This window comes from Parasteatoda tepidariorum, chromosome 3 (assembly GCF_982258835.1).
Source record: "Parasteatoda tepidariorum strain Cologne lab strain chromosome 3, Ptep-v5.0, whole genome shotgun sequence".
In the NCBI taxonomy this organism is placed as follows: domain Eukaryota; kingdom Metazoa; phylum Arthropoda; class Arachnida; order Araneae; family Theridiidae; genus Parasteatoda; species Parasteatoda tepidariorum.
In genome coordinates, this window is record NC_141757.1 from 106,579,070 (window position 1) to 106,595,583 (window position 16,514).

The 16,514-nt window shown below is 30.4% G+C and overlaps 1 protein-coding gene across 1 annotated transcript; it reads right to left on the reverse strand.

Moving 5' to 3' along the window:
- Nucleotides 1-4,064: 4,064 nt before the first annotated feature.
- On the reverse strand, nucleotides 4,065-8,477 carry LOC147814138 (uncharacterized). The gene is made up of 2 exons (XM_087160221.1): nucleotides 7,733-8,477; nucleotides 4,065-7,606 (listed from the first exon to the last, which is right to left on the reverse strand). Exons 1-2 carry the CDS (start codon nucleotides 8,475-8,477, stop codon nucleotides 4,065-4,067), a joined length of 4,287 nt encoding a protein of 1,428 aa, XP_087016347.1.
- Between the last annotated feature and the right edge of the window lie 8,037 nt (nucleotides 8,478-16,514).

Here is a 16,514-nt window from a genome sequence, read left to right on the forward strand (position 1 = left end):
AAAATGCTTTAATTCTATTTTATCATTTGGTGGAATTCATCTCCTTCAATGCAGATATTATTAAAATAGTAAGTTTTAACAATTGATATATTTAACGGTATTGTTTTGTAAGCCATAAAAATACTCTCTGACGTTTTTAAACAGATATTTTCTTTGAAATCTTAAAAATACCATTTGAGTTCATGCTACAGATATTCATTTATGATTTTCTTAGAAATCATTAAAATATCATTTGCTATTATGGTACACATTTTCATTGTCAGTAATCTTTGAAATCCATAAAATACTAATTAAATTTCCGGTACCGACATTCATTGGTCATTTTCTTTGAAATCATAAAAATACTATTTGTATTTATGGTACAAATATATCTATTTATAATTTTCCTGAAGATCATAATGCTCTTTGTGTTTATTATATATATAAGAATGTGTTTATAATTTTAAAAACAAAAGTCCTCAATTCGAAATGCACATTTTTTGTGAGAATATTTACTTACAGAATTTAAATTTCCAAATTAATAAAACTTGGAAATAGACGTATTAGTTTAAATTTATCGATTACTGAAGGTTACTGTTATCTGACCTTTTACAAAGTTCAGTTTACCAAGTCAAGTCAAAACTTCTTTTAAAATCGAAATCCCACACAGACGATTTCTGATACAAGAGTACTTCGTTCTTATTCGATAAGTTTTCGAAAAGTTATGTTTGCGGACGTAAAATATTTTGAGAATAGTGATTCGATGGTGATATTTTACTCTTGAGAACTAAATTGGTTCATTTTTCACAGTAAAATTGATTGTAATTCAATAAATAATGAACATTTGACTTAATACATTTGTTAAGAATTTGCGAAATGTCGTGTAAATATTACTTCAAACTAATCCTTTTAAATGTTTAATGAGGTATCCGTATTTAAAATAGGGTTTAAATATACAATTGAATGTAAATGGATTATAATGAAAGGGTTTGATAATCAAAATAGAATGTTTTGGAAATCATTGGGTCACAATATATTGTATGCAGTTTATGTACTGAAGGTTAGTTTAAGATTAACTATTGTTGTAATGATAGTTTGTTAATGAATTGGTAATATAAGTAGCAAAGTAATCAAAAATGCTAAACTTCTATAACAACATAAATATATTCAGTTATGCATTAACAACTCAAATAAAAGTTTCTGCTTATGAAAAATATTTTTAAGAAGCATTTTTTTTTGAGGAATAAATTGATGATATAAGTAACAGAGTAGTAAAAAATGTTAAATGTCTATAACAACCTAAATATGTTTAGTTATATAAAAACTCAAACAAAATTTTTGCTAGTGAAAAAATTTTATATGAAGCATTTTATCATTTTTCTTTTCAAAAATGAATTGTTGATATAAGTAACAAATTTGTTAAACGTCTATAACAACATAAATATGTTTAGTTATACATTTACAACTCAAATAAAAATTCTTGAAAATGAAGAAAGTTTTTAAGAAGCATTTTCACTCTTTTTTTTCTTTTTTAGAGATGAATTGAAGATATAAGTAACAAGGTAGTCAAAAATGCTAAACGTCTGTAACAATATAAATATAAGGGACTTTGTTAAAAGCATTTAGTTTTAAAAAGGAACTGATGATATAAGTAACAAAGTAGACGAAAATAGGAATCATATATAGCAATATAAAACATTTAATTATATGTTAACAACTTAAATTATAATTGTGCGACGAAAGGGATCTAATTCGAAGCATTTGGTTTCAAATTTAAGGGTTATAAATTAATCAGTATAGCGGGTCAGTTTTTTCGCCAACCACGGCTATGACCAGGGTCCGAATCTCTCAGCTAAAGGTGCTGGTTGTCTGATCGAACTTCACTTCCTCAGATCATGCTTTGATCATTCGAAATCAGCATTAATAGAATGCCACTGTTGGTTTCGGAGTTGGAAAAGTTCCCTCAAGATTGGTCGATTGAGAAGTGTGGTGCGGAGGTTGCTTGATCAATACCACCATCTACCCAAACTTTAATTGTAGTAGTGTAGAGTGTAAATGCGTTAGTATTGCTTTAGGATCATAGTGAAAAAAGAATTCCAGACATTTTCCAATAGACGATTACTGTAGTTCTAGCATGATATTAACAACCAAACCTTTACAGGAATTAAAAAAAATATACAGGGCATGATGTTCAGATTAATAATATTTATATGAAAGGAATACTTAAAAAGTTATATGAGATGCATGGCAATTTTTTTTTTGATTCCATTAAGTAGATCTTAAAGTCTTATATAAGCAAAGAGGAAAAAGTGCAGATTCTGGAAATTAATGAGTGAAAATTACGAGAAACAATTAGAACTGCAATCTTTAAGTACACTTAGAGAAAATTCAGAGAATCAATTATTTTCATTGAGGTATTAGAGAATAAAATTTCAAATAGTTATTGTCTAAATGTATAAAAATTAATCTAATTTAATAGGTTCTGAAAAATGGCAGATTAAAAACTACAAAACAAATTAACAAGTCCTTTAAAAGGTAGAAATAAAATACTAAAAAATCTGAAATATAGCATGTCTAACAAATCTGATGCTTTATAATACAGAACAAGTTTTATTTATGGCAAGTTTTCCACTTACCAGTGAGAAAATTTTAGAAGAAAAATAAAGAAAAGTAAGTATGTTACATTAATTTTAGACATATATGAGTTTTCTGGATAAAATAATTTCAATTTAAACATCTTTTAAAATATTTTTTACCAATAATTGTTATTTCTTTGAAATCTTAAGTCTTTTTGTTTCAAGTATAAAGTAAGGATATGAATTGAATTACCAAGTGGGATATATTTTGCGAATGTTAAATTTTTCTCTTAAACCACATTATTTAATTAGTTCGAAAACTCATTAGTAAAATTTTAATGAATATGGTAATGCTTAAAGAACTATCATTCGCCGAAAGCTAAATTAGAATTAATAAGAAAGTAATTTGGTTTAAATAAATATTTTTCTTGAACATGCAGCTGACAAAGGAGCAATTTATTTTTTTCCTTATGAAAAAGAGTATCTATAGTCATCTTTTAAAGCTCCATTTTAATACATTCCACAAACGTATCAAGACAAAAAAATGTGTCAACTGAAATTCGTGCTCTTTATTTTAAGTTTTAATACCTCCCTCCAACGGAATATTAAGTATTTTCAATTATGTATATAAAAAATATTCTTGTGGTTGTTATCAAACAATCACATAATTCAAACAAATTCTGGCTAAGTGCAGTAGTAAATTACACTTTTTGGTACTTATCGATATCTAGTAATATATCGCTATATTTAATTATATTCTATTATTTTTACATTTGACAATAGTTTCGCTACCCAAATACAATTTATTAACGCTCACGATAATAGTGTATTTAATTATTATTATAAAAAATTCTCTCAATGTTAGCTTTTTTGAAGTAGTTGCATTAATGATAATATTCGCGATTATCGCATTTGGTAATTGTTGCCATTAGTAATGAACACGATATTTTCTTATTTGATATACATTATTATCTTTAATAATAGTTATATTCTCATATTTGATCTACACTAGAAAACTGTGGTGTAATATCTTTCCAAATATTGTGATGAACATTCCGCAAAATGTGAGACGGAGCATTTTATTCTGGGTGAACACCAAACATAGCGTTTATATACGATTTAAAATGTGTAGTTTCAATCTAAACACTTAAAATTGAACAATTTTACACCAAAAACATCACGCATTCCCCATATCATATACATCGACAGAAATAAAAGTTCGCTGTATGTTTTTAGTTCTGTAATATGAATAATTATATTTTAATTTTTCAGTGTCTGTAAATTATATAATTAACTAGCTGTACCCGCTCACACGTTGCTGTGATTAATGATCAAATTTATACAATACATCAAAATGAAAATTAATAATAAAATTATCCCTACATATATGTCACTTGAATATAACAAAACATAGATGCATAGTTGATGGTAGAATAAACATGTTTCTTCACTTGTGGTATTAAACAATACATCATGAAATGAAGGATATTTGATGACTGATGGTGAACTTTATCTTAGTAGCACTTGTAAATATACAATATTTTTTGTTTTCCCATCTGGTGCAAGAACAAATACATTTGATGGTGTTCCAACTCGTGAACACGCAACGTACAGCTGTCCATGTGTGAAGCATGGATTTATCAAATGCAATCCACATACTTGCAATGATTGTCCCTGTGCTTTGTTAATGGTCATTGCAAAGGCTAGTCGTACAGGAAACTGTAGACGTTTGAATTCAAATGGAGTATCCGTTGGTATCATGGGAATGCGTGGTATTAGTTCATGTTCTCCTTGGTGTTTTCCATTTAAAATGGTTGCCTCAATTATGTTATTCATCAATTTTATTACTGATAGCCTAGTCCCATTGCATAGTCGTGGTGGATTTATATTTCGTAGAAGGATGATTGGGGGACCAATTTTCAAAGATAAAATATGCGGTGGCATTCCTGGTAGATCCAATGAATTTAAAAATTCCATTGGATAATTAACTGATTCATCTTGATTGACAACAGTATCTATGGATTTATATGTTGTTTCTTTATCAGGTATTTCATTTTGAATTTTGCAGTTTATTAAATTCACATCAATGTGTTTGGCTGCCAATATAGCACGCTCACTAACCCATTGATTATTTTTATAATTCTGCGATAAATTTGGAAAAACTTTTGCAATTAATTCATCAGTGGATTTTATAATGTAACAAAAGTTTTCTGGTAATGTAATACAGTGTGTGGATTGGTCCATTTCCATTTTACCATTCCCAATGTCTAGCAATTGTTTTGCAAATCGTTCGGAAGATTCATCTTGTTGTAATTGAATATGCATATTGGTCTTTAAAGATATTTTCTCCACATACCGCCATAATACTGATGATTTGAGACATGCATTCAATTCATCTGCTGGTGTTGAACGGGGTATAACTGGTAGAGTTTGTCTAAAATCACCAGCTAGCAAAATGAGTGCACCACCAAAGAGCTGCTCATTTCCTCTCAAATCTTTTAATGTGCGATTGAGTGCTTCCAATGATTTCTTGTGTGCCATGGTGCATTCATCCCATATTATAAGCTGACATGATCTTAGCACTTTTCCCATCCCAGAATCACTACTAATATTACATGTTGGAGTTTCGATTACCTGCACATTTAATGGCAATTTCAATGCTGAATGTGCTGTTCGACCACCGTCCAAAAGAGTTGCTGCAATACCAGATGATGCAATAGCAAGTGCAATATTATTTTGTGATCTTATAGTTGCCAGAATAATTGAAATAAGAAAAGTTTTGCCAGTACCTCCAGGTGCATCTAAGAAATATAAGCCACAATTCTTGTTAGATATTGCATTTATAATTGTGTCATATGCTGTTCGTTGTTCTAATACCAGTTTCGGCAGATTAATTCGAACAAATGCTTGTAATTCATTAACATCGAAGTGCGTTTCTCGTTGTATATCACGATCGAAAATGCCATTACCAGATCTATTTGGAGCAATCATTCCCAAATCTGTCAGTGATTTGTTGGCTATTATCAAACATACATTCTCAATTAAAATCAATGCTTCATTGTATATATTTGATGTAAATTGAATGTTGGGATTAGCATTTATTCTACGCATGCGCTGTAAAATGTCTTCACTCATATAGTCTTTATATTTTTCCCAAAGATCCTTTGGATTAGCCGGAAAACATGTAGTTAGTATGATGGAAAATAGTGGACGTATCTGTGGTGGTTGAGCTGTATTAGAAGCATCAGCGAGTGAAATATCCCAATGAGCATCGTTTTCTAAGAGACTTAATTTCTGGCAAGCCTCACGAAATGTAGCGCACACATGGCCATTGACTGTTTTTAATTCTTCGAAAGATGTTGGTCCACGAACATTGATTAATAATAATCTCAGGTAAAAGCATTCTGCGTTATTTGAATGTACAGTGTACAGACGACCCAATGCATCTGTGGAATATAAATTTAGATGTCCTTGTACTGCTCTACCTTGTTTACGACGCTGAAATTTTCTTGTTGATGTATTCCACGTAAAATAAGTTGGTACTTCAGAGTACAGTAGTGTCTTTGCAAAGGTATCATTTCTACATAATGTGAAAAATTCAGTTAATGTTGTTGGCGGTGGTGACATTGCTCTTGCACGTACATTTTCTGATGAAAAATACACACGCTGTCCATTTTCAAGATGTACTGCTAAATGAACAACGGTTGGATATCGCTCATGAATGGAAAATGATAAAATACGCCATACAGCCTCATTGCTACTTATGTAGCGTCCCAGTTGATATTGGGTGACTTCATCGTTAGAAGCAGTTGTATTTTCTAGTGCATACACTGCCATATCGCTTCCTTTGTTCACATATTTGCAAATATATTTTATAGCTTTCACTGAATTGCAGTACTCAACATTTATGTGCGCGTTATACGTTTTTAGTAGTAATGGAGAATATGGTACTACCCAACGATTATCAGCATCAATAGTATTGTTGAGTACTTTTAGTTTAATGGATTTTCCACCATCTTCGGTAGATCGTCGTCGATAGAGTGGATATCCATCATTGCCTGTAATAGTTTCAGCAAGTAAGTCTCTAGGATACCGCTTTGTGCACTTTCCATCTGACATGCATGGTGAATTATTATTTAGTGAGCCACATGGACAGTGAATCATATTTTTTGAGACAATTTCGTGCAAATCTTTATCAATTTCAATGTCTGATATTTCTGCAGAGATGATTTCATCAATTCTGTTAGGTGTTATCTTTTCCATCATCCATATTAAAATATGCGCATGTGGTAAACCTCTTTTCTGCCATTCAATGGAATACATCCAACAGTGCGTCTCTCCAAATACATGGTGTTTGACAATAAAATCCATTAAGGATTTTAACTTTTGTGTAAATACACGTGCAGAAATATCATGACGATCTGATGGCGATTGTCCAGTTAATAGAAGCTCCTTTATTTCATCCCATGCTGGGTTGCATGTAAATGTGATGAAAAAATCTGGATGACCATATGCACGAACATACGTCATTGCATCTTGTGCATATTCATGCATGTGTCTTGGGCTGCCTGTATGTGTGGATGGTAAAATGACTATTTTTCCAATTTCACTGAGATTGCCATCATTTACAACTGCATCACGTAAATGGATGTACTCTTCAAAACGCAATTTGACTTGATTTAGTCGTATGTAGAGGAGTCTTTCACTTTCTATTTTTACATACATGTCAACAATGTATTGATGGAATAATTGTCTGCATTTCAATACATGATTATCAGCATTCTCACGAATGTCCACATTGATGTCCACATTAGTTGTAGGATTTCTCATATTAATATTAAAATGATATCCATCCTCTTCTTGCCAAAATAGAATGGGATATTGTAATGCATCATATGAACGATGCGTTTCTGATACTTTCTGGACTTCACCATTTCTACGATGAAGAATTATGTCGCGAGAAGTAAATTCTTCACCAACTATGACAATTGCCACTTCATCAATCGTTGGTGCGTTGAATTTTCTTTGATGTTGACCAACAGGTGTTTTATCTGCCTTTATTATTACTTTGTAATCGTCAGATGGCATTTGTTCAATGGCGGTTTTAAATAATTTAATTAATTCATTATGTTGTTCAAACAAATTTTGTAATTCAGCGACAATCTCTCGTTTAGTACTCATATTCAGTTGACACCGTCTGTTGATTTGTTCGTCAGTATTTCCCATAAAATATATCTGAAGATATTTGTGATCAGCATTTGGCAAGGGTAGTAGTGATCCAGCATGGTGATAAATTTGCCCTTGCACTTTAAATGTTGGCATAAAATTTGCGCTAACGATATTCGTTGCTCCGAACGATGTCATTTGGAAGCATGAATTGTACTTGCGTATATTTTTCAAAATTTTCTTTGATTGACTTGTTTCACCTGATACTAAAGTTAGTAATGGTTCAGGTGGTGAACGCAAGTTTGGTAACTCTACTTTTCCACCTGCACAGCACATACCTGGTGTTTCATTTTTTAATTTTAGAGCACCACAATACGTACACTTTTTATCCATTTTACCAATAATTACACTTGGATGAAGACTGTAATTGTAAAGGGGATTGTAATTGAAACCACACAAATTCAAATCAGTATGTATCGTTCGTCTTGTCTGTGTCCCGCGAATTCGATTCCTTTGCTGCCTTGCTTGCCTCTGTTCACTCGTTTCTAATGATCGATCTAGAGCAGTGTGATCTCGATCTCTTTCTTGCCTAGCTTGTCTCTGCTCACTTGTTTCTAATGATCGAGCAAGAGCAGTGTGATCTCGCTCTCTTTCTTGCCTAGCTTGTCTCTGCTCACTTGTTTCTGAAGCTCGTTCTTCTCTTTTCCTTTTTGCTTGATTTGTAGATCGACCAATGGCACTTCGCTTTGGTGGCATAATTGAGGGGTTAAATAAAACATATTTCCAGAAAATATTAATAATTTTCACGTATTAATAGTTTATTCTCTTATTAATAACTGCAAAAGTTTTTTGATATCTTAAAAAACAACCTACAAACGTATTACATCCTATAAGAAATAATAGAAGTTGCCATCTTCAGTCATTGTAAAGTAGGAATAATACTGAATTTGATATCACGTGAATAATAGACTCATCATCTATTTTTGCTCCAAAGAGCTAACATAAGCACAATACTAACATAACGATAACTTGTGGACTTTTTTGCTCCAATATTGCTTGATAGGTCAGCTCTGATAGTATAGGAGCCTAACAAATTATAACAATAATACAAACAATCTAGCCAATATTACATTACGTCATATTACATTACCAACTAAATGTTATTTTGATATTTTTTGAATAAAATTTGCTTTTGCCTTGATATTTATTAAACAGTTTTCACAATACTAAATCAAAATAATTAAGAAATCTTACTTGTTTGTGCTCACCAAATATAAGGAAACTTGTCGAATTATAATTAAATATTACAGTATATGTAATTTACTTTTCAAAAAGAATAGAGCTATAAGATAGAAAATATCACTCTTGTTATCTTCAAGATATTTGAAAACTGTATCGTTTATAGCGAAATTTAAAACAATGGCTAACTTTTAACCAATCAGAAAATTCCATTTCGATTTTCGCTGATATCTCTGAAACGGCTTGTCGCGGAATGTTCTAATGTCGACAGAAACCTTCCTCGTGCTTTGAACTATCTGTATGCCAAGTTTCATAGCTTTCTCTCGGATGGTTTAGGAGTCTATAGAGGACAAACAGACACACATTCACTTTTATATATATAGATGACTCATATTCGCTTCTGATCTGCTAAGCTAAGTTCGAAATCGTCGCAATACTATATTTGTTCTACGAGTAAATTTTGATTTACAAACTAACTTTATTTCTAGAATTTGTGAATCCATGTATCTTTCTCCTAAGTTATTGATGTTTACTTATATTGTCTCGTGAAAGTAGAAACTTTGCTGACTCTTATTTGTATCTTATTTAATTGAAATTATAAATATTTGTGTAACTGAATGCCAAATGTGGCGGTAGCTACTTTATACCACTTAGTGTTAACTATATGATACCAAGTAGAGCAGTTTTTGAAGTTCATTTACGTCGCACTAGAGCTGCACAATGGGCTATTGGCGACGGTCTGGGAAATATCCCTGAGGATCATCCGAAGACTTATGATCACAATTTTGTTCCTCTGCAGAGGGGATGCCCCCCCCTTCGGTAGCCCGACGAACTGCGTGCGAAGTCGAGCACTTTACGTTAGAACAGTTTAGCGAGGATCAATACCGCACACCTTTGGACCCATCGCAGACGGATCGAAGTAGTCACACACCTGAACACTGACCGTAGCCACTGATGCTTGACTACCAAGTAGTGTAACGAATTTTCTTGGTGCTTCACTACGCAAGGAATTGTCCTTGGTTCTGCACCACTTTGTTGTAAAGCAATTGTCAAAATTTTTTGTTTTAGGAAATAATAATTTTTTACATAATATACCGACTTTCTTAACAAACTACGTGGAAAACTTTGCTACTTCCACAGAGGAAATTATTGCAAATTTTTAAAAAAAAGGTGAAAAAGGGAAGCATCGCTTTGTTAGATTTGAACAAAAAACACTTGATCTAGAGATTTTTTCCTCAAAAATGTAAAGTTTTAATTTATAGGGTTAGTAATTTTGAATAGATAATTTAATGCCATAAAATGGTCTGTTCTTAGATTTGTAAAAACATGCTTTTTTTTTTTTTTTAAACTGCTGAAAACTAATTTGAATGAAGCTAAGAAAATTTTTTTTTACGCAAGTTTTTAAAAAAAAATATATACTGAATTCTATGATAATTCTAATAACGAACAAACTTGCAGAAATGCTGGTTACAGAATTATATTGGCATAATTTTGTCTGAAACAATCAATAGAAAATCTAAAATATTCCGCACTGTATTTCACAAATTCTGCTTAAGAAACGACTTTGAATTTCACGTTTTACTTTTTGTAAACAGAAAAGGTGCCTCAAGGTTGCGCGATTTCCCAACTCTCCACATTTTTTCCCCTTCCGTTACCATGGTTTCAGCCAATTTTACTTTTTCTCCATGTTATTACATTCCAGTAAGAAGTCTAGATTTAATGACTTTGGAAAAATAGAGACTTACCAGCACCATAGTAATGGAGTAGAGAAAATTGCATAAGCTTCAGACGCCTATTTGTATTATTAAGAGTATAATAGGATAAGGAAAGGAAGAGTAAATACTCAATATCAGTTTATGTGAAAAAATTAAATAAAGATGAATAAAAGCATACATAGGATTTACTTTCTCCGTCTGCATTCCTCCAGAGGAAACTTTAATCTTTGCATTTTAAATTAATTGTTAGCAATATGTACTAAAATAAGAGTATTTTCAACGGAGTATTACTTTTATAAACAACTTATTAGAGCCACTATGGCTCAGGGGATAGAGCGTTTACCTTCCAATGAGGCGAAACGGGTTCGAATCCCAGTCGATACGAATTCCGCATCCGACTTGCACCGACCGAAGTGCTGATGTGAACCACTGAGGACGAAGTCCTCAGTGGTAGACGGATCAAGGGTTAGAGTCCCCTTGCCGTTCGGCTCACCGTGGGACGTTCTCGTGGTCTTCCTCACCGTGTAGCGCAAATTCGGGTTACCTCCATGAAAAAGTCCTCCACGAAGGCAAATTTCTCCCAATACCCGATCCAGGTGTTCCCTTGTCTTCTGGATTGGGTTCAAAATTACAAGGCTACGGAGTTGAACACTAGTAGTCGTAAACCCATAAAATTGAGTCGGCTGTTCAACGACGGTAATAAAAAAAAACTTCCTAATGTTTGTATGCATTCTAGGTGTAATTTTCAAAAATTCACTAAAAGTTCAATTAACCACTTTAAGCTCTTGAAATAGGTTCAGAGATAGCATAGTTGGTAGGACTTTGGGCTTGTGTGTCTGAGATAGTGAGCCGGCCGAAGAATCCCCATTTATTAAATGGTGACTGGTGAACTTTAAATTTGTCGGTGTCCCGAAGTCCTTCAAGTTCCCATAACAAATCAATACCCTTTAGGGGTTATTGAATCGGGGATTGATCGTTCCCTGGTTCTTGTCAAAATTATGATCTGTAAAGGAATGAATGGAGTATCAATGGGTGCCCCCTGTAAAACGGGCTGTGACGTGCGTGGGGCTGAGTCCGTATTCTTGGTTATAGATGACACCACAGGAAAATAAAAGGCGCAGCCTATTCCTTAACAATTCGCTTAGGTTCCCATATCAGAATTGCTAATTGGTAAGTGACATAAATAAAAACAACAACAAGCTCTTAAAATACTTATTTACAACCCACTACCACGGTGCTTAAAAATAACGAGCCTATTTTGTAAACTAATTTACTCACTTTTATACAAATTCGGAAACGTATTTTGTCGGTTCGTAAATTCTAGTTTATAAATTAATGATTCTACATCATATTTTAAGAGAAGCTTAATTTACGACGTCATTTCTTAAATCTGAACTTTTTTTTAAACTTTTTTTTCGATGCAAGAGCTAGGAAAAATTTGCTTTCTTTGAATTTATGGAAGCTTTAAAGCCGATAACTACTTCACGTAGGTTTGGCGAAGTCTCAAAAGTTGTTTCTCTAACTTAAAAGCCAAGTAATAAATTATCGGATTTAAAAAAAATGTAACTGTCTTGTCAAAAGGATATAGTACTTTTTAAAATTTATAACAGAAAAATGTGGGGAATTTTGAAAGAAAGTGTATGAAATTATTTTTTCTTGAAATACACTATGGTCATCTATCAATGCGTTTAAACATAAAATAACGAAAAAAGAAAGTCCAATCATCAAATGGCTAGAATCAAGAATCAAATTCATGTCAATTATATGAGAGTGATTTTATTCGGGCTGTAGAGTTCAGATTTTAAACCATTCATTTATATTCGAATGTAAAGGTTTTTTTTTTTACGGTAATCAATTACAAAGATTAGTTGATAGTTCACAAAAGGAACTTTTCTTATTTTATAATAATTTAATTTTAAATTTCCTTTAATAGTATTATATATAATGTGTCATTAACAAATAGTGCTTCAGGTAGTTTTTTGAATAAGTTAAACCTTGAAAAAAGTTAAACAAAACTAGCAAAAATTATGAAATGTTTCACATTTATTTTAAAAAATCTTGAGTTGAAAAGATATTGATTCTAGACGATTATTATACCATTATGTACTTAGCGTAGTTTAAAAGTGTGAAATGGTAAGACTTCCCTTTCATAAATTTTAAACCAACCATTATTTAAAAACTTTTTTCTCTCCAAAAAACAAATGTCTAAATACATTCAGATAAATGTTTAAATGCAGAAAATTCGCAATTAGCGAACTGGACGTTAAATTCATATAAATCTTAACGTGGTTCTTATCCTTTAAGGGCTATTTTCTTTCTGTTTACTTAAGCATACAGGTTAAAGAAGAAGCATATGAACGTTTGAAATATAGTTTCGTAAATTACAGTAATCGTGTGCAATTCCTTAATACGTAATTTTAGAGCCCTTAAAAATGTATGAAGGTTATAAAAAGTACTTTTATTGTACGTCACAAATTAATATTTAAGTGAGGAAAACACAAAAAAATATCTAGAGAAATTTGAATATGTTTCTAATGTTCATTTTTCAGCTTTTTTCCTTTATCCCTCTGTCATGCACGTGTACGTGCTTCGTATACGCCAATCTTCTTCAAATATGTCTTCCATAAAATACAACAGCGTTTTTATCTTTTAGTTGCCTAAAATAATTTGAGACCTCAATGTACAGTGTGGAAAAAAAAGACCACCCTGAATAACTTTTGATCTAATGATCGGATTTTAATCTCCTTTCTTATCTTAATGGTTTGAGGGGTGAAATTAAATATTCCAATTAATAAAAGCAGATGATATATTACGTTACGAAATCAGGCGTAAAAGCATGTTTTCTCTGAATAAACATACCTTTTTTACGACGGATACGGATGTTTGACCCTCAAAATATAGGGGGAAATGATGAATCAGAGAAATAGGTTCTCCATAGTTTGGCGCTCCAAAGTGTAGGGGAGAGTGGGGTCAATTGTAATATTTTTTACTTAACTATTTTTAACTAACAGAAAATCCAATATATTATCAGTATTAATTGACAGACGAGTAAAGTAGACTATTCTCTACCAGAAAAAAATACCTTATTTTAAATGTTATTATATTAGTAATTAACAATTTTCGACAGTCGTGCACTTGTTACAATTGTCCCCACTTACGGGGTCAATTGTAACAGTTCATAAATTCAATTAAAACATAGTTAATTATACATATTATCATAGTTGTGATATATTTTTTTATTGATCAAAATAGTAGTGATATTTTAGGAGTAAAAATAATAATGAGCAGAGACCTAAAGGGTTAAACTTTTAACTTTAAGGGGTTAAAAATTTTAATTTATGCTGTGAAAGGTGACAAATAAAATAATGCACATGCAACATAATATAAATGATATAGGAAACTATTGGTGGTTCTTAAAGAGTTAAGTAATTGTTTGTAAGCATAAGATTATTTATTTTCAGCTGTTACAATCGTCCCTTTACTTATTGTTACAATTGTCCCCAAGACGCCATTTCAGCTTCATTTGTTAAAAACAATGCTAGTTAATTAACTAAACTAATCTTCCTTTTCTGAAATGTTAATTAAGGTGTCCACTTACATATTCGGTTAATAATTTTCATTTATTTAAACAAAATTACTTTTTTACAATATAATATTCTAATACCAAAGAAATTACTTACGTAGCGTGAAAATATCTTTTGTGATGTAACTCTTTCAAAAGTACCTAGAAATGGTTGCCAGCAGGGGTGTACATGTAGATTCATTAAATACACCTTGTGCGCCACCTAAGAACCAAATCTAAAACCCAACACTCGAAATTTTTGCTCTGTTACAATCGTACCCTGTTACAATTGACCCCACTCTCCCCTATACCCCTTAATGTTAACTTAATTTTTTTCGTATTTTGCCACATCCTGAAAATCCATGATCCGTCTACCACTGAGACTATTTTACGTCAGCACTGTGGTCAGTGCGAGCCGGGTGAGGAATTTGAACAGATCAGCCATCTCTGGGATTCGAACCCGGTTCAACTCATTGGAAGGCGAACGCTCTATCCCCTAAGTGACCGCCGCTCATTTTATTTTATTATCATAACTATAATATTTTAAATACAATATCTTAAATATAATATCAAATATAAAATAAATACGTATTTATAATTATTTATTTTATATTAAATTTATAATAATAAAAAAAATTAGCCAAGCTATATTTTAAATAAATATCATTAGTGTACGATCATATAGGTTATTAAAAATAAAATTTCCAAATAATCAAATTTGATAATGTAATCAATATTGATAGATAATCAATATTGACTTAACAGATATTCAAAGACTTGAGTTTTACCTCATTGAGAGGCGAGCGCTCCTTCCCCTAAGCCTCAAAGTTATTAATTATAAACCTTGAATTGTCCAGTATAATATTATTGCATTCCGTACATCCAGTTTCAGGCTTATCAAAGGTAACTAACAAATAAAACGCGCTTCTCTACTTTAGAAAGAACGGCCATAAAATGATCCTACGATCCGCTATTTACGTTTCCATTATTCTATTTTGTAATCTGGTAAATATTTAAATAAATATTAACAAATATTTTGAGGGATGTCGGTAAGCGTAACTACATTTGAATTCGCTACTTGCTTTGTTCATCACATTTCGTGTTTTATTCTGTATTTTATTGAATTTATGGTTTATTTTGAATATTTTTTTTGCTTGATGATATATTTTGCTTCGGCTACTAATACAACATCGGAACGCAATTTTTTTCGTGGGTAATATTTTACGGCTTCTTAATTTTTTAAAATATATATATAAATGTTAAATATATATATATCTTTAAAAAATAGTTTTTTTTGAAAAAAAATATATATATATTTTCCCATGTCTCTTTCGTATTTTTAATTTATTTTATGGGTTCTATGTATTTACAACTTATGTGCAGTAAATAACACTTAATATTATTACTTAATTTTCTTCGTTAATCTTTCTTTTCTTTCATTCTTTTTTGTGTATATTGTGTTTTATATATATATATATATATATATATATATATATATATATATATATATATATATATATATATATATATATATATATATATATATATATATATATATATATATATATATATATATATATATATATTTGTATATATATATATATATATATATATATATATATATATATATATATATATATATATATATATATATATATATATATATATATATATATATATATATATTTGTATATATATATATATATATATATATATATATATATATATATATATATATATATATATATATATATATATATATATATATTTGTATATATATATATATATATATATATATATATATATATATATATATATATATATATATATATATATATATATATATATATATATATATATATATATATATATATATATATATATATATATATATATATATATATATATATATATATATATATATATATATATATATATATATATATTTGTATATATATTTGTATATATATTATATATATAATTCGGTGGTTAAAAGAGATTAAAACGTAGAATCAATAAGATTAGCTAAAATGTTTTGTGCTGTAATAGACTGGTAATATTAAACTCGTTATAAACATTCAAATATTTTATCTTTAGCAAAACCATCTGGACGGTGACAAGGAAAGTTGTCGTTACAGCGTATTTCTTGTACTCATAATGTCAAACTATTACTGTATTTCAGTATATTTGCATTTTTTTTAGTTTCAGACAGTTACAAAATTGATAAAATAGGTTTATTTTTCTCTTATTTAAATTTATAACAAATTACTAATAATA